Source organism: Terrapene carolina, unplaced genomic scaffold, assembly GCF_002925995.2.
Source record: "Terrapene carolina triunguis isolate 2854851 unplaced genomic scaffold, T_m_triunguis-2.0 Scaffold111, whole genome shotgun sequence".
NCBI lineage: Eukaryota > Metazoa > Chordata > Testudines > Emydidae > Terrapene > Terrapene triunguis.
The window spans coordinates 28,158,839-28,184,336 of NW_020664462.1; the positions used below are offsets into that span (position 1 = coordinate 28,158,839).

At 42.5% G+C, this 25,498-nt stretch overlaps 1 protein-coding gene across 2 annotated transcripts in view; it reads left to right on the forward strand.

The window, feature by feature from the left end:
* The window catches only part of MAP3K8 (mitogen-activated protein kinase kinase kinase 8), a 27,609-nt gene extending 5,105 nt beyond the window's left edge, over nt 1-22,504 (forward strand). For both annotated transcript variants that reach the window (XM_024214431.3, XM_026652082.2), the window contains exons 2-8: nt 5,013-5,373; nt 9,917-10,081; nt 11,881-12,142; nt 17,036-17,142; nt 19,383-19,535; nt 20,230-20,476; nt 22,029-22,504. In XM_024214431.3, the coding sequence (XP_024070199.1) occupies nt 5,038-5,373; nt 9,917-10,081; nt 11,881-12,142; nt 17,036-17,142; nt 19,383-19,535; nt 20,230-20,476; nt 22,029-22,162 (1,404 nt within the window). In that variant the 5' untranslated portion in view covers nt 5,013-5,037 and the 3' untranslated portion in view covers nt 22,163-22,504. The remainder of the gene's footprint in view (nt 1-5,012; nt 5,374-9,916; nt 10,082-11,880; nt 12,143-17,035; nt 17,143-19,382; nt 19,536-20,229; nt 20,477-22,028) is intronic.
* The last annotated feature ends 2,994 nt before the right edge of the window (nt 22,505-25,498 follow it).

The window sequence follows — 25,498 nt, forward strand, 5'->3', positions numbered from 1 at the left end:
TAAAGATAGAAGAAGTGGTGAGTGAGACAGTGTAGCAGGCAGTAGTGTAGACCTTGTTCTCTATTGAAGTGAAATGTTTAGTGTAACCCAACCTATTCCCTGCGGCTCCAGCAGGGGCATTGCTCACAAATTAGCACTCCCTGCCCAATGCCTCCTTGGCTATGAGCATGGGGATTCAAAACCAAATTCCCATGAAAGACTTTTCCTGTAAACACCTGAAATACATCTCTTCCTTTATTCTCCAGTCACACCATGTTAGCACACATCAGTTTTCCTCAGTTGTGAGGGGAAAATGGCAATGTCTGAAGGCTATTTTTAAGGACTTCTGGAGAGGGGAAAAAAGAATATTCCTTTGACCCACGTTGAAGTATGTGTTCTAGGTCCATACATGGCCTCACCATGAATTATCTGCTTTGGTCATGTATTTTACTATGGCGAGTTGTATTAGATCAGGTATTGGAAAGATGTAGTCAGAAAACATATTCCTCCAAAATTAGATTATGTCCCTGCTAAAGAGGAACACAGCTGATGTAATGCACAAAGGTATGCCTGTGTATGTTCCTAATGGGTCTGTGGCTCACACACTTGAAGCTTGAGTTGGCCAGGATTGTGTTTTAACTAGCTGATAAAGCCCCGATACCCAGGAACCTTTTCCGCCTCCCATTGAATTAATTAAGCACTATGTTAAGCATTGTTGTTTAAAGGCTACATAATAAACTCTAGACCGTGTCCACTTTAAATATAGATAGAACAAATGGCTGTTCAAGGTACCACAGTTGTAGTAGGTCATATTATTTAATGACATTGTATAAGTGGCAGTGAGGTGCAGGCATGTTCTAGTTTGCCTGTGAAAACCCCTTTGAAGGGATCCCTGTCTCCTAATGAAGATTACTGTCCAGAAAATATTCCATCACACTCTCTATATTCAATTAATGGGATAAAGACACAGACAAATTCTGCTTTGAATTACATGGATGTAAATCTAGTGTAACTCCACAGAGTTTAATGAAGTAACACCAACTATCTGTCTATGGAACTCAGCATAGAATTTGGCCCACTATCAGTAGCTAGTGGCAAATATAAAAATGGGGGAATAACCTGGTACTAACAAAGTCCAGGAATTATGTGATGATAAGAAGCCTAGGGATGTTGCTTAGAAGGTGCTGGGATTCCTATCAAAGCACTGTCCATATTCAGGGGTTCTGTCTAACTTGTGTCTAGCAGCAGTCTGTGTCTAGCAGCAGTCTGTTAAGTTTGAAAATTCCCCTGTAAAGTTCCTTAAACTGTAGATTGAAATTGACATGGTTCTTGTCAATTTCATGGCTCCTCTCCCCAATCTGAACAGCCCTAAAGACAATTTAGAGTCATTTAGATTTTTACACTGCTGCAGGTGTCTTTCCTCTGGTTTTATGGGAGCTGTCTGTCTGCAGACTAAAGGAGATATAGTTGTGTTGGGAAGGTTATCAGTTACAATCATTAGGGCTAGAAGGTTTTTTTCCCTGTTGAGAGCCCAAATTTTGTAGAAATAAATGACATAGGCTTTTTTGCAGGGAAAGTTTCTTCTTCTTCGATGGTGGGAGAGTGTACTTTGACAGGGCTTGAAATCTTTCCTTGAAAGCACTTAAAGTAAAAATACAGGATTCACTCTTTTATGTATAACTGATGGCCAGTCACACTACAGTAAGACCATGGCTTTTTTTTTTTTAAATGAGGAAAACGATAAGTACAGATGTGTTTTCATTGAGTCAATTAGTTTTCATTTTCAGGCCCTGATCCTGCAAGGAATCCTGCAAGGATGCAGGTGCCCCGGGGACACAGAAAATTGAGACCTCTAGTTATGTGTAGGGTTTCTGGTTTCTTTTTAAGACTGAAAATGCAGAAGTTGTTGAAGCAACAGTTTTTCTTTTTTCTTGTTTTGTTTTGTGAGGAGGCTCGTGACTAAAAACTGCTCTTGAAAAATAGTCTGACTTGCTAATTGTTCATGTGATGATGATGATGAAGGGATGACCAATGATAAAGGAAGTCTCATGCTTAAACTTTAGCCAGCTCACATAAATGCATACATTTTATTTTATTTGGCTTCTGTAGGTGAAAGCAGAATTCTATTTAAAAATATGAGTAAAACCAATTTACAGACTTTTGATTTCTACAAATATTTGGACAACACTGAATTAAAGTGGCAGTGACTTGATCCCCATTTTGCACATTCAAATATACGCAGTACTAAGTAGGCTTGGGGGAAAATAGTAAATTCGCCAGGGGCAAGTGGGAGCCATCCTTATTGCGTGGTGCTTAAGATGCTAAAATTCTGCAGAAATTAGCTTTCTTTTTTTAAAAGAAAAACTTTCTAAACCTTATTGTAATGAAAATCATCTTCCAAATAAAAAAACCGTGTCGTTCATTGCTTTCTCCACACCTGCAGTAACCTCCCAAGTCTCTGATGCAGTCTGATGCATTTTCCCAAGCCATAGATAAGTAAAATTGACAATATTCTGGCCATTTTCATTGCTGTTCAGACCTTTGTGGGCAACAGCAGAACTGTCAATGTGAGTAAAATGCTGCTGCTTGGGAAAGTCTTGAGAAACAGCAGTGAAGTCAGGAGTTACTTCTAACAGAGGTTGTTGGGGAGGTAGGCCTTATCTATGCTATAAGATTTCATGATATCTGAACACGATAGCTGTCAATAATTGTGTTAGCTGAACGTCAGTTTACATGATTGGCAAGTGTGTTCAGACACAGTACAGATTTGTAAAAAGGACCTGGCTTTACAATAGAAGACCTGACCCATCTTATAGCAGCCAGCAAGCTTTGAGCAGGGAGGAGGGATCAGAAAGCTTGTTCTCCTTTCTAGCGGTTTAAGGGTGGGCAGGAGAGTGGATTGGCATGTATACATCTACTAGCCAGTGTCTGATACAAAAAGAGAGACCCCAAAGTAGGATAGCACTGGGGTAGAAATCCCAGTGCTCTTTCCTTTCCCCCAACAGCTGGGGTAGTAATTGGAGTAAGCTTCACACCAGTGCATTACCTCCCGCCTTTCTGGTATGTGCCCTCCCATCCCACTTTCATATCTGCCTCTGGCTCTGGTTAGTCGGTGTCTGCTACAAAATGCTGGGTTTTTTTGTGTCCCTCCCACCCTTATAATGCTAGTAATTACTGCTAGTGCCATGCTTTACTCAGCTCCCCGAAAGCCCCCTTCTTAAGGCCAGGGGCATATGTGCTTGCATTCACTTGGCACAGGGTGATCTGAACTGTTCTAGGTTAATGCAGCAACATTAATTTATGCTGCACGTGGGTGTGGGGAGATGCTGCTGCTGCTTTCTGCCCCCTTCTCTTTTTAGCCATGGAGCCTGAAGGGACTGCAGAGAAGCAGGGGAGCATGTTGCAGAGCTGCCACTTCCCTTTCCGTGGTACAGATCTGCTAAGTTTTCCTGACCTACACTCAAACCTGCAGCATGTGGTCTGAAGTTATCAATCAGCCAAGTCAGCCACGTCATTTTCTTTACTTTTCTCCAACGCTGGTTCTGACGTAAATGCTCTTGACTTGAGAAATATTTGCCAGAAGGGTTCCATGACCTCACAGGGAGGGGAACAAAGATAACATCTTGACCAGAAACTACAGCTAGGCATGCTGCACTTCCTAACAGCCTTAGCAGATTATGTCCGCTTAGGTGTCACTTTCTGGTTTTCCTCTCCTACCCTGAGTACGTGGTTGTATTAGATTATGGAAAGGGCAAACAGAAGATCTGTGAATGGAATGCACTTTACTCCATTCTAGGGGAAAGGCAGGATCCTCTTTCCCTTGTGTTTCCAAATGGCAGGCATAGAAATTAAAACGTGGAAACCGACACTGCAGGACTGATTTCCTACCCTACTTGGAAATTAGATTTTTGATTCTCGTGTGCACTCATATTTTTTTCTTCAAAAATTCCCCTTATCTGAACCTTATGATCTTCTGCTTTTCTTTCCGTGAGACCAGTGAAGTGAATGATCATATGAGCATGGGGCAGTCATTCAGTGTTATGAGGTCTGTCATTTCTGGACAGGTTTGCAGAGTGTTTTGAAAAGAACAAACAAAAGTGCAGAATTTTGTGTGGTCAACTGTGAAGAGGGACTGAATATACAGAAAAATCTGATTGAACTCATTATATTAGGGTTTTTTTTAATGGTTTTGTGCAGTGCAACCAGAATTAATTTCAGGTAAGAGTTCATTGGCTAATGAAATCTGCATGAAAGAGAGCCCCCTTAGTCCTATTTAACTTGGATTTTAAGGGGGCTGGGTGTGTGGATGCAGTTTGAGTAGGAAGGTTCTTAGCGTTTGTGGGTTGGGGAGTAATTTGGTTGAAATAGCATTAATTTTAAATTTTTGTTAGTGGAAAAGTGCTCTATATAAATTGAAAAACAAATGAAGAAAAAAAATATAAACTTGGAATAAAGAGGAGGATGGTAACGACAGACATACTTTTTTCAGATTGCTGAACTGTAGCATTTTCTTGGCTGCTCTGGATCCTCTTATGCTCTTACAGGTTTGAATACTGAGCATTTTGTAGCATATATATACTTGCCTCTTAAAGTCAAACCCCATATTTTTTATACTGTATAGATTATCCTGTGGTAGGCACTAGTGGTGATGCACCATTTAATTTGTACCATGGTGTTACACAACCTGCATTTTGCTTCTCTCATTGTTTGCTGATCAATATCCTTGATTATTGAATTCTTTATGGGATATCTAGTGTTCTTTGGGAGTCATAGCGGAGAAGGAGAAATTACACTTTTTTGTAAAGCTGTTGTTCGCTTCTGATATAAAAACAAGGTATATTACTAACACTTCAGTGTACTGCTAATTATGTGCAGATTTACTAATTATATGTGGAAAAAAGATTTCAATTTAAAATCTAATAGTGTAACAAATACACATTCCTCATCCTGTTCTTTAAGTGCCTATTTAGCCAAAACTATTTTTTTAGATGCTAGTAATGCTTCTAACGTTTATTTTTGTTTGCCTTTTACAGGTGAAGTTTAGAAAACCAGATAGTAATGGAGTATATGAGCACTGATAGTGACAATAAAGGGGAGATTGACTTGTTGCTAACGCACTTAAATGTGTCTGATGTGATAGACATTATGGAGAACTTTTACCCAAATGGAGAGCTGGCAGTTTACGAAGACAGTCTGATTACTATGTGCCAAGAAACAAATCAAAATGGGGGATGTACAGAATCCTTATTATTCCGTGGAAGAGAGGTTTCTTTGCTGTCATGTGTCAGGTACGGGACTGAGGAAGACTTGCTCGCTTTTGCAAATCAGGTGTCCAACACTGCAAAGCAAATTAATGGACAGAGACGACAAGAATCTGGAATCCTATTAAACATGGTAGGTCATTTTGCATGGAAAAAGAGAATAGAAATGTTTGAATGTAATTACTGCAAACTAAAAACAAACCTACAAATTCTTAAACACACACTGACATAGTGACACCCAACAATAACAATAGGAGGTATGTCATAATTGTAAGGAAAAGAGTGATCAATAAGATTATTCCACTTGACTTTTTGGGGGGATGCTTTTTGATTAAATTCAATATTGGAACTGTGTATCTCAATAGAATTACTTCTCCCTCTTAGTGCTTACTGGTACAAAATGTGATAATCTGATATACACACAATCTATTTACAGACTGTAGGAAATTACAATAAGGAATGGTTAGCAATGCAGTGATTGTTTATGAATTACAATACACTTTGTTACCACAACTCTCAAATGCCCCTCATTTTGAGGTACGTCGTTCATTTTGGTCCCAAAGTTATTTTCATTCCATAGAAGTCTGTTGTTGAAAACTACTTACATCCATAAATAAACCGTCATGGAACAGAGTGGTAGAAAGAGTTATGCACACAAAACAAATGAATCCCAGAGCATTTACAGTTTCCAGGAAGGATTTTTTTGTGTGTGTCTACTCCTCATTTTGAATCTTTGCCACACTTTGCATCCCACATTTTGGCCTTTGGTAGGTAGAGAGGTATGTTTGTTATCCTGATATATGCCCCCAGTCTGAAAACCCTGGATCTGAACTTTGGGAACATTTGAACTCTGGACTTGAGCCTATCTTTTATACACAGCCGTGAGTAATGATAACTATGAGTGATGGGTTTCAGAGCAATCCTATTATTACATGTTCTAAGATTCAAAATTAAAAGCTCACTGGGAGTTGGTGGAAATCTAAAAGTGAGGGCTGGTGGTTTCACTAATTCTTGAACTTAGGTCATGAGGTATGAAGAATTTGTTTCTGTTGACTCAAAGCTCTTGTCATTCTTAAATCTCCTAATACGGTGGCCTTCCAGCTGTCAGGAGACCTTCAGGTTAAAGATTGAGCATATATAAATAACAGAGACTAGTTCTAAACCTGAATGAAAAACAAATGAGTCTAAACTCTCAAATGCACTGTTTATTGTATACTGTACCATGACTATTTCTTTTCTTGGGTTCAAAATTCTCTCTCCCTCTCTATCCTAATCTAAATATTAGCATGGCCCCCATCACCAGAACACCCCTTTTCGATGTATTCTCTCTGTTGTGTTGGCAAGGCATTAGCGCAATCATAAACATTTGAGACAATTGGGATTAAGTTTTGCAAACTGTGCAGTATTTTTGTGAACATATGTTCACTTTTTAAACTAGATGACACTGTGAAATGTGGCTTTGCTTATTTAGCCTAAGCATAGAAACTATTGAAAATATTGTGCGGCATATTTGTGACGCACCTGGGTAGACTTTCTATTAGGTACATGGTTATTTTGTGTGCATATCATTTATGCAGATAACAGATGTGTGGGTGCACGCAACCAGTTAGGCAACTGAGGAGTGGAGCCCAGGGTATTGCCAACAGGTCACCTCTATGTGGATCCACCAGTCTCTGCCCACTGAAAAGTGGAGGAGAGGCGGGGTAGGTGCCAGAATGATTGTCATCTTTGGTCTGCTGCAGTGGAAGCAGAGTGGTTCCACTGCCATGCAGTTGTTGGTGGGACAGCTGTTCCTCCATCCCATTCCTTTGCACTCACTTACATAGCTTGGCCTCAAGGACTTCATTTTGGGATGCAGGAATTGCCCTTTTAGTGAAAAGGCTCCAGGGCTTATGTTTTTTTAGTTACTACCATATCCTGTGTTTTAATAACCAAGTTACCTGTGTATTTTTCAAGCCACTTTAAATTAAATGAGATACAAATAAATTATCCTACGGTGATCATAATTTAGGGAACACGTTTCGCTACATGTTCAGTTTCTCATTCCACTGAGGTGAGAGATCAATTGCCCTCACAAAATGTGCTGGGTTAGCACACCAGAAATTGTGATGTTTGACAGATTCAGGCCTCTATTCTTAGTTTATTTTTAATAAAGTTTTCAACTTGTTTTTTAAAATTACCATTGAACCTCGAAGATTACTTCAAAGCATCTCCATTTTCTAAACAACCCAGTAGCTAGATTTAACAAAAGTGAAATTACCAATTGCTCCATTGGTCTTGGTTTTCCCATGGAGCCATTCATATGTTTTTAGGGCTCCAAGATAAAAAGTCCTGTGGCTTCCAGAATACAGAATTGCTTTTGCACCTTCTGACAGAGTCATCAAAGTTTGCTCTGGCAGAATTTTGGAAGCGGAGAGAACCTCCTGATGATATCTTGTGGTCTCGGAAAATTAGAAATTTTATAAGGGGAAAACTCACGGTTGATCTGTGGCAGAGGGAGAGGCCATAATAGTTTCTTACAAATGTATCTGCTAATTTCGAAAAGATGAAAAAATTCCTGAGAAATATGAAATGTTGTTTTACTGGAAAATGTATTACATTCTTCAGCCTCTGTGCTAGTAATATACGGAATGAACAGTGAGATGGACATTAAATGTATGCTTCTTTTGCATCAGTTTTTGCTCCACTATCCACAATGTGTGTGTATGTGTGTAGTGTAATTTGAAATATAACAACTGGTCTTTGTGTCTGCTCATAATCAAAATATAAACAAAAAGCTTTCATTATTTTAACATCTTGAAACAAGTTTAATATTAAATATATACAATCTCATTCTTTCAGGTAGGTGAAATACATAAATATCAGTTTTGTCAGTTGAGAAAATCCTTTTGTTATTGAAAAACCTCTTCTGTTATTTCAAGCATAGATAGATCAGATTTGTTTTTACATGAATGACACTTTAAAAACATTAATCTCCACAACATGCTATTTTATGTAGTGTGCAACTGAGGTGCTTTGCAATACAGTATGTGAGACACCTTGCGTCACAGGTGTGAAACTAATGTACAGTAACTCCTTGCTTAACGTTGTAGTTATATTCCTGAAAAATGCGACTTTAAACGGAACAATGTTAAGTGAATCCAATTTCCCCATAAGAATTAATGTAAATGGGGGGGAGGGGAGGGGGCGGGCTAGGTTCCAGGGAAATTTTTTTCACCAGATAAAAGTCTGTCTGTCTGTCTGTCTGTCTATCTATACACACACACACACACACACAAGTTTTAAACAAACAATTTAATACTATACACAGCAGTGATGATTGTGAAGCTTGGTTGCGGTGGTGAAGTCAGAGGGTGGGATATTTCCCAGGGAATGCCTTACTGCTGAATGATGAACTAGCACTTGGCTGAGCCCTCAAGGGTTAACTCATTGTGTGTGTGTGTGTGTGAGAGAGATGCGCATTGCCCCTCTAAGTACATTGCCTTTTTAAGTTTGTAGATCAGCAAATTGATACAGCAGCTGCTCCCAGCAAGTTCCCTCTGTCCTGAGCCCTGTCGTGTTCCCCCCCACCCCCCACTCTATGGAGATGAGGTAAGCGAGGAGCAGGGACACCCTGACACATTAGCCCCCCCTCTCCCCTCCCTCCCCCGCACAGCGAGCAGGAGCAGTACATGGCAGTGGGGGGAGGGACAGCTGAACTGCCGGCAATTGATAGCCTGCTGGGTGGCTGCCACACAGGGAACTTAGGGGAGCTGATGGGGGGCTGCCAGTTCACTCTGGTTCCAAGCCCCCACCAGCTAGCTCCAACAGGCTGCTCTTTCTGCAAGCAGTGGACAAAGCAGGCAGCTACCAAACAATGTTATAAGGGGACCTGGACGACTTTAAGTAAGGAGTTACTGTACTGCATTGGTCCATTTTTGTTTCTTTATGTGAATTCAGAACCTTGTTAAATCCCAGAAAACAGACTATCCATATCTGGAATATATCTTTATAGTAAAATAAGACTGAAATAATTGAAAACTTATTCACTGGAAGTATAATAGCATCAAAAATTGAAGTGCTTAGTATATCATCAATAACACTTACAGATTTATAAAATCATGTAGAACTTTGTTTCACGGTATAATTCAAACAATGTGAGGATACATGGCAAAGTTTAAGCCATATTTCTGCATTTTAGTAAGCTGCAGAAAATCTCATCTCTTGATCATTTGTTAGTCTTATTCCCCTGCACTACATGTGATGTTAGGAAATGCAGAAAGTCTTACTCATCTTCGGTAACATACTCTGTGAGTAATAGCTATGTGGCATAACAGGTTATCAGATTCCAGTAAAGAACAAACAAGCCTTCAGGTACACTTGCACAACCCTCATGCTTAGTCTCAGTAAATGTGGTGGTGTTGCCAGGCAATTAATTGCAACTTATAGAAGATTAATCATTGGATAAAAATGTAAATATATCTGCCAGTAATGAGTAGACCTCACGCTATTCTCATTCTATGTTTCTAAATAAATACTATCATAGGAATCACATGTGTGCAAAGGTGTTTGATCAGGAAGTGCTGAATTAAGTAGACTTAAGTGATGATGTAATGACTGCACATGTAGAATTTTCTGAAGTTGAAGTACCTACCTTTCTAACATTTGTTTCTTTGCTTTTTTTTTTTCTTGTATAGATCACTCCGAAAAATGGGCGCTATCAAATTGACTCTGATGTGCTTTTGTTTCCATGGAAGCTGACTTACAGGAATATTGGCTCTGATTTTATTCCTCGAGGAGCTTTTGGGAAAGTTTACTTGGCACAAGACAGAGAGACAAAAAAGCGAATGGCCTGCAAGCTGGTATGTTAGTATAGTGCTTTTCTCCCCAAGTAAATATCGTGCAATGTGATCTATTTAACACGTTAAAAGAGGATACTTCTGCATTTAATTTCAGTGCCAGTTGGGGTATCGCTGTTGGTTTTATTGGATTAGATGGCAGGGGGTGGGGGGGGAGAATGTTCTGAAATTAACCTTTGCACTAATAATTTTTTTTCAATAGCGCTTAGTGTTTGAATGACTAAGCATGGCTTTTATTTCCTACTGTACTGTCAGCAAAAAGTTGAAATGTTGCATTCTGCATTTTTTAAGAACGTGCATTTCTTTAGAGGAAAACCCTCATTTTGGGGATGTAAAAGGTAACAGCGTCAGCATTCTGAAAACATACAATGATTTGTGTAACTGCAGTGCTGAGCAGACCTGTTGCCTAACTAGTATTCTTTAGAAGTCTTTACATTAAATCTTACAGCCATCAGTGTGACACAACATTGGAGATGAAAACCTAGCCCCATTGAATTCAGTGGCAAAACTCTCATTGGCTGACTCAAATGGAGCCGCGATTTCATCCTGACTCTCTTTTGAATGGGAGAGGCTTGCATTAAGGTCCCAATTCAGCAGCGCACTTACATGCTATTGATTTCACTGGGACTTAAGCTCATGTATAAATGCTTTCCTATATCGGCTTAAGTGAGACAGAGGGTATGTCTTCACTACCCGCCGATCCGGCGGGTAGCAATCGGTCTATCGGGGATCGACTTACCGCGTCTCGTGAGGACGCGGTAAAATCGATCCCTGATCACTCTGCCGTCGACTCCGGAAATCCACCTCGGCAAGAGGCGGCAGCGGAGTCGGCGGCAGCGCGGCAGCGGTCGACTTTCCCCCCTCCTCACCGCCAGGTAAGCCGACCTAAAATACGCAACTTCAGCTACGGTATTCACGTAGCTGAAGTTGCGTATCTTAGGTCGGAACCCCGCTGTAGTGTAGACCCAGCCTAAATATGTGCTATTTCCATATTTGCTTTGAGTGTATTGTAAGGATAAGTAGAGAAAAATCCATGATTTTCCACAGCCTAGGGTTTTGTGTCAGGCCCATCTCTTGTATGAAAACAACTCTGCATTTATCTTCAAAGTACTATATTGTCTTTAGTAACAATCACGTTGGGCCAAACTAAAGCTCAGGTGAAGCCATGCTCCATGCCTTCCCACCCCCCCTTATGGGCCATGTGACAGTGCCAAGAGTGGGTGCCCTCCTTGCCTTTGCTCAGGGAACGTGGACCTGGCTTTCCCCTGTGCAGAAGACCTGGAAAGAGGGGCTCACATGCCCTTTCCCGCCCCATGCACCCAAACTGGGACTTCTTTAGTTTGGCACTTGTTTGTTTAGCTGCAAGTGTAAGTAGGGACAGACACACCTGTTCAGACAGATGTTAGCAGCATCCGGTGATTCTCAGTGTATAGATGAGACTTCAGATGGCTAATGGGAAAATGGAGCTTTTCTTTTTTTTTTCGCCTGAGCCAGGAAGTCTGGTCAGAATTTTGCCTACTCCATTAGGTTTTGATGAGAATGGATGTTGCTAAATCGCTTTTGTCTGGGACATTACAGTCCCCTTGGGCATAAGTCCAAAAGTTGTCTGTTTTACACAGGATGTGTCTGAAACAGAAAGGAGGAACAAGTCAAGAGAGCAAAAATAAGCCTATTTTAATGAGTAAATAGTTGTATTTGCCTTTGTTTTTAGTTAACATATAGAACACCAGGCCATAGAACGGCTAACTTCAGAATAAATTTTGTTCAAGCTGGTTTGTCTTCATTTTGTCTCAATTTGCTAGGTCCCAGTGGAACAGTTCAAACCGTCAGATGTTGAAATCCAGGTCCGCTTCCGCCATGAGAACATTGCTGAGTTATATGGTGCTATTCTGTGGGATGAGACTATCCATCTCTTTATGGAAGCAGGAGAGGGAGGATCTGTCATGGAAAAGTTGGAGAGCTGTGGGCCTATGAGAGAATTCGAGATCATTTGGGTGACAAAGCACATCCTCAAAGGACTTGATTTCCTTCACTCAAAAGGAGTCATCCATCATGATATAAAACGTATGTATCTTTCGTTCTTTAAAAGGCTTTTTCTTTTCCTTGTTACACATGGAATACTTACACTTTTTTTTAATGCTTCTACTTTAGAGGACAGTTTTTAGGTGCTGAGGACCATCAAATCCTATTGGCCTTAGAGGGGAATTGGCTGACTGACACTCAGTATCTCACAATATCAGGCCCTCAGAATAGAAGCTATTTAAACTTATCTTTTTACTGCTTTTCTTTAATGATTCTGGTGCACTGAAACATCACTGTTTGTTTCGGGGGGACATGTTACAGCCCCTTAAGTAATCCAACTCAAAATGAAAAAAAGAACCTGAAGAGTTCAAACAAACACTCTGATTCAAAACTTTACCTCTCTCTGTCTGTTTTGTCCCAGGGTGAACAGTTTGCCCTTCTGTTTTAGTTTTACATTGTTGGTGTGTGTGTGTGTTGTGGCTTTGCATTGCTGTTTCTGAGACTTTGTTCCCACTCTGTAATTGAACTAGGCACATCATTAATTTTTTATTGGGGATTATAGTTTACCTTCTATCAAGGCACCTGTAAGTGCTAGAGCCCATAAATATTACTTCTGCCCAGCAACACCACAGAGGTCAAATCCTGCTTGTCTTTCTCAGGGAAGCATGGTTCTTAATTAGTATTTGGCCTCTAATATTTATTTTGCAGCTGATTCTTGCTAAACGTGGAGGTTTAAAAGTCGGACTTGAAACATTTGAACTTACTGTTAGAGTAACAATACACAAAATGGTGGCCCCAGGAGTTTGTCAAAAGCTGCTTAATTTGTGTATTTTTTTTTTTTTTTTTTTTTTTTTTTTTAATCTTACAAGTAAACTTTGAAACAGTGGCAACTATTAAGTTAAATCATTTTTTTTCCTAGTTGCATTTTGTGTGTCTTTTCCCAGTAAATATCTTGCAGAGCAATTCAGTCATTGACTGTAACAATGGAATTAATTAAAAGCCTTTCTAAACACCACATATGAGTGATGGATCACATAAAATAATTGATACATATTTGACGTTTTAAAGAGTTTAAACTTTTTTTTTTTCTTTCCAATTTTCCAGCAACTTTTCACTTCCCTGCTTGGGCTGGGTTAGGAGCATTGGTTAGGTAGATCAAAAGACGGGCTTGAGAGCACCAGTTTTGATTGGTGTCACCACAGGCCTGGATGCTGTGTGGTGGTGATGCATTGCATCATCTTGTGGTAACGAAATGTGTCATTGGCAAGAGAATGGGGATAAGAGGAGAATTATGTCTGAAAGGAGCCAATCAGCCTGCAGCTAGCCAGACAAAAGCACATGTGTGTGCAGTGTACTGAGTGGGGCAGAGGGATGTCAGTAGTGGTCCCCTCCTCCTGTTTCTATCTAAATGAAGAGCTTGACCGTGGTGGAGAATGTGTATTGGTGCAAAATCAACTGAAAATGGAGGGGAAGTAGGAGACTGTCTCTGCTTCCTGGAGCTTTTAGATCTTTCATCCATTCTACAAGTTGAAGTTTCAGAAATGAATTTATGTAAAATCTCTGGAGCTGGCAATGGCGTCTCCTGTCTCCTTTTGGAGGAGGAGCAGATTGCAGTGGGTGTCTCCCTCTTGCCTTCCAGGTAGGAGAGAGGGGGCATTGGTGGAAGGGATGAATCTTTCTTTAAGGGAGAAGAGGTCAAAAAGGACTCCCAACTGGGACAATATTTCTTTCCCCTCCAGGTTCTGTTGATGGGGAAATCTCAAACTCCAGGATCCGCTTCAGATTCCCCTACCAGCAAATCTTCCCTTCGCCATCCCCCCCAGTGGAGGAGAAATTCAGGGGAGCAGAGCTCCACCAGGCGAGGGCCAGGAGGAGAAACTCCCCCTTGGCTTTCAGCTGCACCTCTCTGAGCGCCTTATTTTTAACCCCTGGCTAAGATGCTGTGATATCAAGAAACTGCTCTTTTGAGGCCCAATCCAAAGCCCATGAAAGTCAATAGGCGTCCTTCCATTCACTTGAGTGAGCTCAGGATCAGGCCCTTGGTATTTGCAGCCCTGCCAAAATGAGGAGTTACTGGAAGTCTTGTGCTAGAGCTTACCCAGATAAGATTTCAAACACTTATCTCAAACTTTGTAGTCTAGGGAACAATAAGTGCAGTTTCAGGCACCTGTCTCAATTACTACTTGTGTTTCTAGCAGGATCACGTTCTGCACTCTCTTGTTCACTTTCGTACTATATTAATCTGTGTCTTCACGTCTGTGCTAACAGATGTTAATAAATCTGTGAAACCAGAGAGCAGATTCATAACCAGAAAAACAGCGGAAAGCTGACTTAAAGAACCAGTAAGGTGCAAAATGACAAGTCTGCTTCATTTTTCAACTTGTACGAAGGCAGATTCTCAGGGACCACAAGGTTGGATGCGGCTTTGGTTTTTGAGTTTTGGGCAAGCAGAAGGTCCCCTTTTAAAATACAAATATCTTCCACTACTCATTTGAAAAGAAGAATGGCTGCAGGGATTTAGCTCAGACTTTCCACACACAAACAAACAACCTCAACCCATGGGTTGTTTTTAAACATGGAAAGTTTCATCCCCCAAAGAGTTGGGTGTTTTTATTTTATTTATTTATTTATTTTAAGTTATGAGCAATTGGAAACAACACTAATGATTTTTCTTGCAACTTAAACTATGATGTTCACTACCTTGAAAGATACAACTACATAATAAATATGTGATTCTGCAGATTACTTGGTACTTGCATTCAGGTTCCAGGATAACTACTGTAGCATGTAACCTGCACTCTGTTTTAAAAGACAATCCTGCATGGGTGTAGGAAACCATGAAAGAGACTCAGAGCAGGTCTGTGGCCAGGGGAATAGCCACTTCGTGCATGCTCTGTTCCCAATCATTTTTACAGTAACTCCTCACTTAAAGTCGTCCCAGTTAACGTTATTTCGTTGTTATGAGCATTGGCCTGCTAAACCCAGGGTTGTGAGTTCAATCCTTGAGGGGGCCATTTAGGGATCTGGGGCAAAAACCTGACTGGGGATTGGTCCTGCTTTGAGCAGGGGGTTGGACTAGATGACCTCCTGAGGTCCCTTCCAATCCTGATATTCTATGATTCTATGTTGCTGATCAATTAGGGAACATGCTCGTTTAAAGTTGCGCAGTGCTTCCTTATAACGTTGTTTGGCAGCCGCCTGCTTTGTTCACTGCGTGCAGGAAAAGCAGCCCGTTGGAGCGAGCTGGTAGGGGCTTGGAACCAGGGTGGACCGGCAGCCCCCCCATCAGCTCCCCGCTCCCCTAAGTTCCCTGTGCGGCAGCTGCCCAGTAGGCTATCAAATGCCGGCAGTTCAGCTGTCCCTCCCCCCACTGCCATGTGCTGCTCCTGCCCTCTGCCTTGGAGCTGCTCCCTGGAGCCTCCTGCTTGCTGTGCGGGGGGGGGGGGGGGGGAGGGAGAAGAGGGGGGCTAATGTCAGGGTGTCCCCTTCCCCCCTGCTCACCCCATCTTCTGTAGAGCAGGGACACACACGACAGGGCTCAGGACAGAGGGAGCTTCCTGGCAGCAGCTGCGGTCTCAGCTTGCTGATCTACTTAAAAAGGCAATGTACTTAGAGTGGGGTCAGTGTACTTAAAGGAGCAACGCGCATCTCTCTCTCGCACACACGGTGTGTGTCTGTCTGCCATGCTGTCTTCCCTCCCTCCATTCGTGCTGCCTTGTAGAGTGTGAGGCTACATTAACAACGAGTTAACCCTTGAGGGCTCAGCCAATTGCTAGTTCATCATTCAGCAGTAAGGCATTACCCAGGAAATAGCCCACCCTCTGACTTCACCACCTCAGCCAAGCTTCACAATCATCATTGCTGTGTACCAGTATTAAATTGTTTGTTTAACTCTGTGTATACTCTCTGTGTGTGTGTGTGTGTGTGTGTGTGTATATATATATATATATATATATATATAGTCTTTTGTCTGGTGAAATTTTTTTCCCCTTGAACCTACCTCCCCCCCCATTTACATTAATTCTTGTGGGGAAATTGGATTCGCTTAACATCGTTTTACTTAGTCGCATTTTTCAGGAACATAACTACAACGTTAAGTTAGGAGTTACTGCACTAGGAAAACCATCAAGAAGTTATTGGTCTGAACAGTATTCAATTCAATTCCGCACTGCTAAGATGTACAGGAGAGGCAGTGAGGCACAGGGGTGGTGAGGGAAGCCAGTGGCACTGTGCCAACTGAATTATGACAGCTGCCAATGAGGCTGAGGGCTCAGAGCTCTGTAGAGAGAAAAACCCTACATGTGAAATCCCTCTCTGCTCTGAATCCTAGGACTTGGCGGCTACGCCATTTACCTGCTCCATGAAGCCCAAACACCTCAAGATGACCCTTGTAGAATTGTCAATGCCATCCCTGTGGCTTTCACTGTTGGAAAATAGTCTGACCTATAAGATCCATGTAATACTTAGCAGGAGCGGCGCCGGGGTTTTTGAAGCCCTAGGCGGCAGCGCTCCTCCTCTGAGCATTCGGCGGCGGGGGTTCTTCTGCTCTGTGTCTTCAAGGCACTTCGGTGGTGGGTCCCGGAGCGAGTGAAGGACCCGCCGCCGAATTTCCGCCGAAGACCCGGAGCGGAAGGACCCCCCGCCGCCAAATTTCCACCGAGGATGGCAAAACGCCGCCCCCCAAATCCTGCTGCCCTAGGCGACCGCCTAGGGTCGCCTAGTGGAAGCGCCGGCCCTGATACTTGGAGCTAAATAATTTACTGCCAGTGATGGTGTTGATCTGTGAAGTGACATATAGGCTGAATATACGTCTAGAGCTTGGGCTTCTTCCCTTTTCCTGTTCTAGTTCTGCACGAGACGTTTATGTTGCACAATAAATGGCACCAGCTTGCTAGACCCTAAAACCCTGTCTTTTTTTTGTTTGTTTGCCTTTAGCCAGCAACATTGTTTTCATGTCAACTAAGGCCGTTTTGGTGGATTTTGGTCTAAGCGTTCAAATGACAGACGACACCTACTACCCCAAAGACCTCCGAGGAACAGAGGTAAGAATGTGTGCACGAGGAAAGCCCTGTGATTGCGTTGTTGTTGCGTTGTAATGATTTTCAGACTTTCCAGAAGACTTTAGTGAAATTAATGTCTTATTTTTTAAAAATCATTTTTTTCTCGCACTTAATTCGTTTTGTGACATAGTCTTAATTACAATTGACTTTTTAGATTAGTGACGGGGGAAGTGTGACTGTTCTATCTTGTAAATTTTATTTATTTATCCTCAAACTAGTCAAATTACTAACTATGGTTAAATCCAGATCCAAGGGCGAAATTCTGGTCCCACTAAAGCCAATGGTAAAACTCTCATTGACCTCAGTAGGGCTGGGGTTTCACTCCGAGGGATAGCTCCACAAATCCAACATTTGGATCCCAAACCCCCTGCTCAGCTGCAGCCAATCTTGTAGACGTCTAAATTCCCTAGGTGCCTAAGTTTCTGCTAGTGAGCACGCGCAAATCCACCTCCATCCTGACACCTGGTGCCTCGCTCTCGCTTAAGCCCCAGCAGGATCCTCAAACCTGACGTTCCTCCATATAGGTGCCTAAAATATATTTTAGGCCCCAATTACGCACAGCTGTAAGCTCTTGGATAAGCCAATGGGGCTCCTCACAGGCTTAAGTCTTTCCAGGATTGGAGTCTTGCTTAGCAACCGAGAAGAGGCAGTTGGCTTGGATGGATGAAGAAAGCATGGCCTTGCTTAGTATTGCCAAAGAGGCTGTGCTACAGGAAATGTTTCCGCTGGAATGCTGACTCTCTTGTCATTTTGATAGCCTTTCCGAGCAAAGAATAAGTATGTGTTTAAAGGAGACGGTGACATAACCGTCTCCAGAGGAGTGATGTGCTACTTGCAAGGGCAGCACAGACTAGTACGTTTCAAAGACGCAATTGATGTTTCAGGGAACATTTTGTTTCAGGAGGATGCTGGAACGTTTTTTTCTGGCTTTCCAGTCAGAAGAGTTCAGAACTGAGATACTTTTACCTTACTAAAAATAACTAGCTCCATGCTGTTAAGCTGACAAAATGCCTTTTCATTCTGTATGACAGTGCTGGGTATGGAGCTTTGTGGTGGGAAAGAGGTGAAATCCTGAGGTAGACTTTCCAAGGGAGGGAGAAGATGTGTGTAAATAGGGAATATTTAGGTTTGTGGCATGGAAAGGTGGAGTTAGGCTTGCTTAGAATTAGACCAAGAGTGCATGAGCCAAGTTCTGCTTAGTGAGAAAAACACACTTGCTTATTTATGTAGGATTGATTAAATGACTCTGTAGTGTGAAGCCAGTTAAGTGCTCAAAGTCCTGTACCTTCACAAGGCATACGCAAATTCATCCAGTCCCTTAGTGCATAGACACATCTTCCACCTCCTTTGGGGGGGGAAAAAAAAAGACACTCAGGGGGCAATGGTCCTCGGTGGTTGCTGTGCTGTTGGTGCATTGCAGCCTCATAAGAACATAGGTGGGATTGTGGAGAATGGGGGTGGGGAGACTCAAACTTTAGGTAAAGCTTTGTGGGAATACACACAGGCTACCCCATGAATTTTAGGGCCTAGAAGGAAAGACTCATGCTGTGCTTCCTGCTGGCCTTCATCTCCCTCCAACCCCACCCTCAGCAGTGCCTGCCTGGCTTGCAAGGTTGCTGTGCCATCAGTGGATGGCCTAGCTGCCAGTGACCCACCTGGGTTGCCTCTGAAAGCTCTAGAGGGATGGTTACTGCTATTCTCTGCTAGGCAGGTATTTATACTGCAATCACACCTCTGTTATCTGAGTGGTAACTGGTGGTAATGCTGTGTGTGACTTGCCACACAGAGCATTCCAAGGTTAAGTTCTTGTTGCAGGGTGATTTTGGATAATGCCAGTTGTTCAGAGGGCATTGGATGAGGGGGAAATGTAAACTAAAGCAAATATACTGGCCTGCAAACCTAATGGGTGGACAATGCAATGGCCTGTTGAAATTTAGCTCCCCAGGCCCATGAGCTCTGGGAGTGCTGAGCAGGCAGCATCCTCATCCCCAGCAAGAGGGAGTGCCTCCGGCAGCCTGGCCAGCTGATTACTGAATGGAGCTGGTGGCTCCAAGTGAAGTTCTCTCCAGGCTGAACTGGAAAGTGTGATGGCTGTGTATTGAGGACATGCAGGGTGTACAGTTGAACAAATGGGGTGGGGGACTGTCACTGTCCAATTGTGGTGCCTAACCCAGGGGGAAGGCAAAAGCAGAGGCTCACCTTCCTTTGAATGCCCTTCCCAGATTTACATGAGCCCCGAAGTGATACTCTGCAGAGGCCACACGACGAAAGCGGACATCTACAGCATGGGGACTACCATCATTCACATGCAGACTGGCAGCCCACCGTGGGTGAATCGATACCCTCGCACCTCATATCCATCGTACCTCTATATAGTAAGTATCCATAGAACAGCTTAGATCAGCCAGCCAAAGAGAGAGAGACCCTGCTGGGTTCTTGTTCGTAAATCCCCAACCTTCCAGGGGAGTCGGAAAGTATTTGCTGCCAGAGAAATGATGCCATTGGCCCAGCTCTGAAAGAAATATTATAGAGACAAAAAGCAGGTTGAGATAACTTAGGAGGTGACACAGAGACTGAGAGAGAGCCAATATTAAGATTAAACAGCTACAGTTCTATGGCACTTGGATGCTTTGTGAGGATGAGCTTAGAGTTATGCAAAACTCAGTCATTTCAAGTGCACGTGGGTTCACATTTGTTACCGCTATGGGGTTTGAACAAACCTAAAAAAACCAGAGAAAAATTAACTAAAAACCTCTCAATTTCACCCAGTTTTGCACTGAAGCCTGGCGAATTTCTCATGCATAATGCTTTAAATGGGCTCCAGTTTTCTTAAAAGGTTTACAGGCCTTTGGCCGAACCAGTCTGAATCTTCGGTTTACATTTAAACCTGAAAGCAGGTGAGGTTTGCATGATTACCTGTTCCATTGTGACTGTTCAGCAAAGTGTCAGAGTGGCAAGTTTTTATAACTTGTGAGTTATGAGAGGGGAATTCCCAATTGACGAAACTGCCAATGGCAACGAGGAAGTTATCATCTTAATGCTGAGAAGTCTTTCTTTCTTGTTTGCTAGATACACAAGCAAGCGCCCCCGTTAGAGGACATTGCAGAGGATTGCAGCACCAGCATGAGAGAGCTGCTAGAAGCTGCTCTGGAAAGGAACCCTAATCACAGACTGTCTGCTGCAGACTTACTAAAACATGAGGCCTTGCATCCTCCACCAGAGGACCAGCCAAGGTGCCAAAGTCTGGACTCAGCCCTGTTTGAAAGGAAAAGGCTGCTGACAAGGAAGGAGCTGGAGTTGCCAGAAAACATTGCGGGTACAACAGCAAGCTTCCCGCTCTTGTGCTTTTATACTCTCTCCCCCATCTACATTGTATTCGCTGACACAAATAAAGCTCAAGGGCTCCAGGGCCTCTTGACGAGAGAGCTCAGTAAAAATCTTGACAAGATGAGGTCAAATGCAGGTCTCAATAAAATATGTGGCAAAACTCCCATTGACTTCAGTAGGACCAGAATTTGGCCTAAATTCGGTAATTCCAGAAGAATCCGCTTGCCAGAAAACCCTGGCAGTCCTCCAGGGCAGTTTTATAAAAGTACATATTACTTTACTGAATTGTTTGAACTCTCTCCAGTACTAAGGCCGTTTTATTATTAGGTATTAGTTTGGGAGTTTTTTAATATGACTTTGTTTTATTTTAAAAACTCTTTATACCTTGACCATGAAGTTGAGGAGTGTCAGCACTGACATGCAAGGCCTCTGAAAGGGACTGTTTAAAAATAAAAAGCAAATGATTACTCACATACCAAGCCACCATACTGTGTGCGATACATGCTTATGAAGGGTGAGGCATGAACCAGTTAAAATCTTACGGGGTTCAAGAATATAATATCAGGTCCGAAGGGAGATCTGGCGCCGGCAAGCTGTTAACAGCCTGTATTTCTCTTTCCCTTTCTTTTAAAATATTTGGTGGACGCATCCTGGCAATAGGCACTTAGAAAAACAAAACACAACCAAACAAAAGCCCCAACCCTGGTGAAACACTTTCTTTTATTTACTTTATTTTTAAATGATTTAAATCACACCTATGCCCATGCATAATCAGTAATACGGTACAACAAAACCCTAGCAGCATTAAAGTAATAAAAATAAAATTGTGTTTCTATAATGGCATGGTCCTGCTGTTTGTTTTGTTAGGTGCACAGTCCTTTGGCCGCTACAGCACACCAGCGGCAGGGCTCTGTTGAGGATCAAGGGACATTTGGCCATTAATCTGGGACTCTGAGTTCGGCGTGTGAGTGCCCAGGACACTCATTATAAAAGTGCTCGAGGGAGTTCTGAGGTTGCAATAGCTTCTTCAGAACCATTGCAATTTATGAAATCATGTGCTAAGTAAAGCAGATGCCCAGCCCCAGTTCTGTACTTTGCACTGCCTAAGTGGAGATGTAATCTGGCCAGTGGAGGGTAGTTCTCAACTGGCATAATGCCAACAGAGCTCCCTCTATTACGCCAGCCTCTCCTTTGGAATCCTGGCTTAGGGGAATGTCAGGGGATGATGGAGCTCTGCTTCCCTCTGGCAATTCCCAGCTGGTATATGGGCCTTTAGAGACCAGATACAACTTTCATTCTGCTCTATCATCAGTAACCAGTTCCAGTCCACCCACCTCCACTGAATGAATCTGGCCCTTTTTTTTTGGTCTGGAGATGCTGATGACTTGCAATATTTTGTTAAAAAAATTAAACTTTTTTGAATAAGTTCAAAAAAAGAGTAAAAATAAAAATTAGGCCATTAAAAAATGTTGGCATTGTTTTAAATGAGTTTTTATCTTTGATTCTAAGGCATTAACACATTTCACCTCTTTCCTTTTCAGATTCATCTTCATGTACGGGGAGTTTGGAGGAATCGGAGCTGTTAAAAAGGCAAAGGTCACTGTACATAGACCTGGGCGCTTTAGCTGGCTACTTTAACATTGTTAGGGGACCACCAACATTAGAATATGACTGACTAGTGATTTCTTGTGTCTGCCGGTCAGAGTTGGAAATCTGTCTCTTCAAGCTAATTTTGTCTATAAAATAGTGCCTTTTTGAGCTGTAAAATGTGAACTGCTTTTAACTGCACAGATGATTAAGCTAACCGATTTGTGGACTCTGGTAAATGTATCCCAAGCAAGCAATAACATGTTCCCTGACAGCAAACCAACAATACGAAGGAGAAAACACCTTTTTGGGAATATTGTTATCTGGAGACTTTCCCTGCACTGTGTGTTTTTTGTACATGCACTTTACATGCTGTGGGCTATTTAAATTTTATACAAGTAGAAAAATCCTTTCATTTAAAAAAATTGAATATTTTGGGGCAGATCTTCCAGTGTGACTGAGCTGCACTCACTGTAAGTCTGGATGGGGAGACTTTGGGCCATCTTTGGCAATCCTACCCAATCTTCAACTGGCTCAGCCTTCGGCCAGTCTCTCAGGGCAAATTAGGGCAGCTTTTAGATTGATGTGAACCATGCCAGCCACCAGTGGGCCTTGGAGCTATGCATCACTGGGGCGCGGGGGTGTACTGGTCACTCTGTCTTTGTTCTTCCCACACTAGGAAAAAGGTGGGGGGTATGTAGGAGTTTCTGAGGTGGCTCCACAGCACATGGAGGTTCTCAGAAGGGAGAATCCTCCACAGGCTTTAGGCCAGTTTTGTGCTACCATGTTTCCCCGAAAATAAGACAGTGTCTTATATTAATTTTTGCTCCCCAAGATGCGCTAGGTCTTATTTTCAGGGGAGGTCTTATTTTTCCTGGAGCTTCGGGGCCTTATATTCCAGGGTGGCCTTATTATCGGGGAGGTCTTATTTTTGGGGGATGTCTTATATTACAGCGAGAGGCAAAACTGGAAGTAGGTCTTATTTTCGGGGGATGTCTTATTTTCGGGGAAACAGGGTATGAGAGCAGTGCAACCTCCCCTCACAAGCCAAGCATTCTGGCCCTGAACGTGCACGTGATTCTGAATGTTCTGTACATTAGAGCCGATGCAAGTATATCTAGGGCAGCGATGAGTTTGCTGCCAGTAATGTTGGGAGAATTCCTGATTGTTGTATTCATCACTAATAAGCTGAACAGAATGCTTTAAAACTGTCCATGTTGAACTGACTTAATAACTATGTATGGGAAAGCATGTCAATAGTGACAAGCTGTGTTTACGTTCCTATGGAAACAATGTATCTTGTTCTTGCTATGCCTAATGTATCTAAAACGTAATGTTTTGGATGATAGTAAAACTGTGTAAACTACATAGTTCTGTACATCCCATGGGATGAGAATGTAAACTTTTATAAAACTCTTCAATGCTTAGGATCATATCTCTTTTAAGCATTTGTTAAAGATGGCATACTATGTATGTTGTATAGCAAATCCCTTATGAAGCAAGGCCTCGTTTTTAGATGTAAATTATTTGATGGCGCCTATCCAAGAGATGATCTTAAACTGATTATTTTCACTTTGATACCAATATGATTGGATGAATAAATCCGATGTGTTGTGTTGTGAAGTGTTCATTCTGTCAGTTCTTTCAGGATATTTAGTTCTGGCTGAATTTCAGAGCCAATTGGGAGAGCTTACAGTGGGCTTGTGGAACTCTGTTTACACTTTCCCCTGCCAATGTAAATTACTCTTGTCCAGTGACAACGTGAGGATTTCGGGGAAGATCAGTGTGACAGTTGTATGGGTGCTCCCAAACCTCTCTGAACTACCAGGTAAAAAGGAGTGATCTTCATGCCATCTCCTGCCATCTGCTTTTCAATAGTTGCCAACATTTAGAAAAGTTTCCAAGGTACCAACTTTCAAATAAACTTTGGTGGAGGATGGGGATAGGGGAGGTCTTGGGGTGCTAAGCCTCTAGTCAGTGGAGGGTTTTGCGTGCACTCTGGTGAATGTTAGGCAGCTGTATAGATCACTTCACAAACATTAACTGCTTGTCACCCCGCCCCTTCAAGGGCTGGTATGTGAGGAATTGTGTTCTGGTTTCTCACATGGTACATTGGAGGCAGTGGCGTTGACTTAACTAAAGCCTCCAAGGGAGTTGATATTAGAGCTGGGATTGAACCTTAATCATCTATGCTTCAGCCTCTGAGCATGCACACTGCAGCCTCCCCATAGGCATCCAGATGTCTGTCCCTCACCTAAGTCCTAGGGCAAGGTCCAGTATTGGGTTATTACTGAAGGCTGCAATGTTGTTGCCTTGGTGACGCTGGTCAGGCTGCTCAGCGGTTTTGTCCTAACAGGATATAATGCAGCCTACTAATTCATCAGACCTCCATGTTACTCATAAAGAGAGACCACGGGCCCGGTTTGGTGACAAAGGCACTTGGCCAGATTTACTGCTCTCAAGGCACAGCCCTAGTGCCCTGGCTCCGTGGTTACAGGTACACTAACCCATGAGTGCCTAGTGGCAAGGAGTGGCTCAGTCAACAGCAGGAGTCTCTGCTGTCCCCTAGGCTAGGGGTTCCCAAACTGTGGTACGTGTACCTCTGGGATATGCAAGACAGCTCTGGGGGGCGTATGCGGGAGAAATTGTGTAATGGTGGATTTTATTTATTTATTGCATTTTCATAATAGGCTACTGAGATGAAGCTTTAAAACTCTGTGGGAATTTATTATTTAAAATACGGCAGTTAATTTACTTCAAGATGTACCAATGAGAACACAGATACATAGAGATGCTGATGTGCAGCACCCTCACCTCCAATCACCGTACAGCGTGGGTTCAGTTGCCCAGCAACTGTCAAGTCTAACGGAGTTTAGAATTTAGGGTTGTTTTTTTTCCAGTTGTATATGTCGCACTATAACTATATCTGTATGTAACAGTGAAATAGGGATAGATGGCTAAAGACAGGTAGTGTTAAGAAGAATGCACAAAGTATCAGTGATGAGAAGGGTACGAGTATGCAGGCAGCTAGTAGATCTGGAAGGGGGTATGCAATAAGAAAAGTTTGGGAAGTTCTGCCCTAGGCCATACAAAGGATCAAGGCAAGGTACCCCAACATTAGAGACTCCGATAAACCACTGGGACAAACAACTTACATACCACCTTACGTGTTTCAGGACATCTGTTTGTTACCTCCCCTTGTTCCTGATATCTCGGCGACAACCTCCCTACTCATTGTTCTGTCAAACCATCTTATCTTGTACTAGATTGCAGTGTATCTGTACTAGAAGCCTTCTGAAATGTATTTCAAATTTACAAGTGTTATTATTTAGCCAAGGCCAGGCCTACTCTGGTTCACAGCCTTTAGTTCAGGCCTCAAAGCTTGCATCAGGCCCTGTGTTCCAGGCTCTCTTTGTCTCTACTA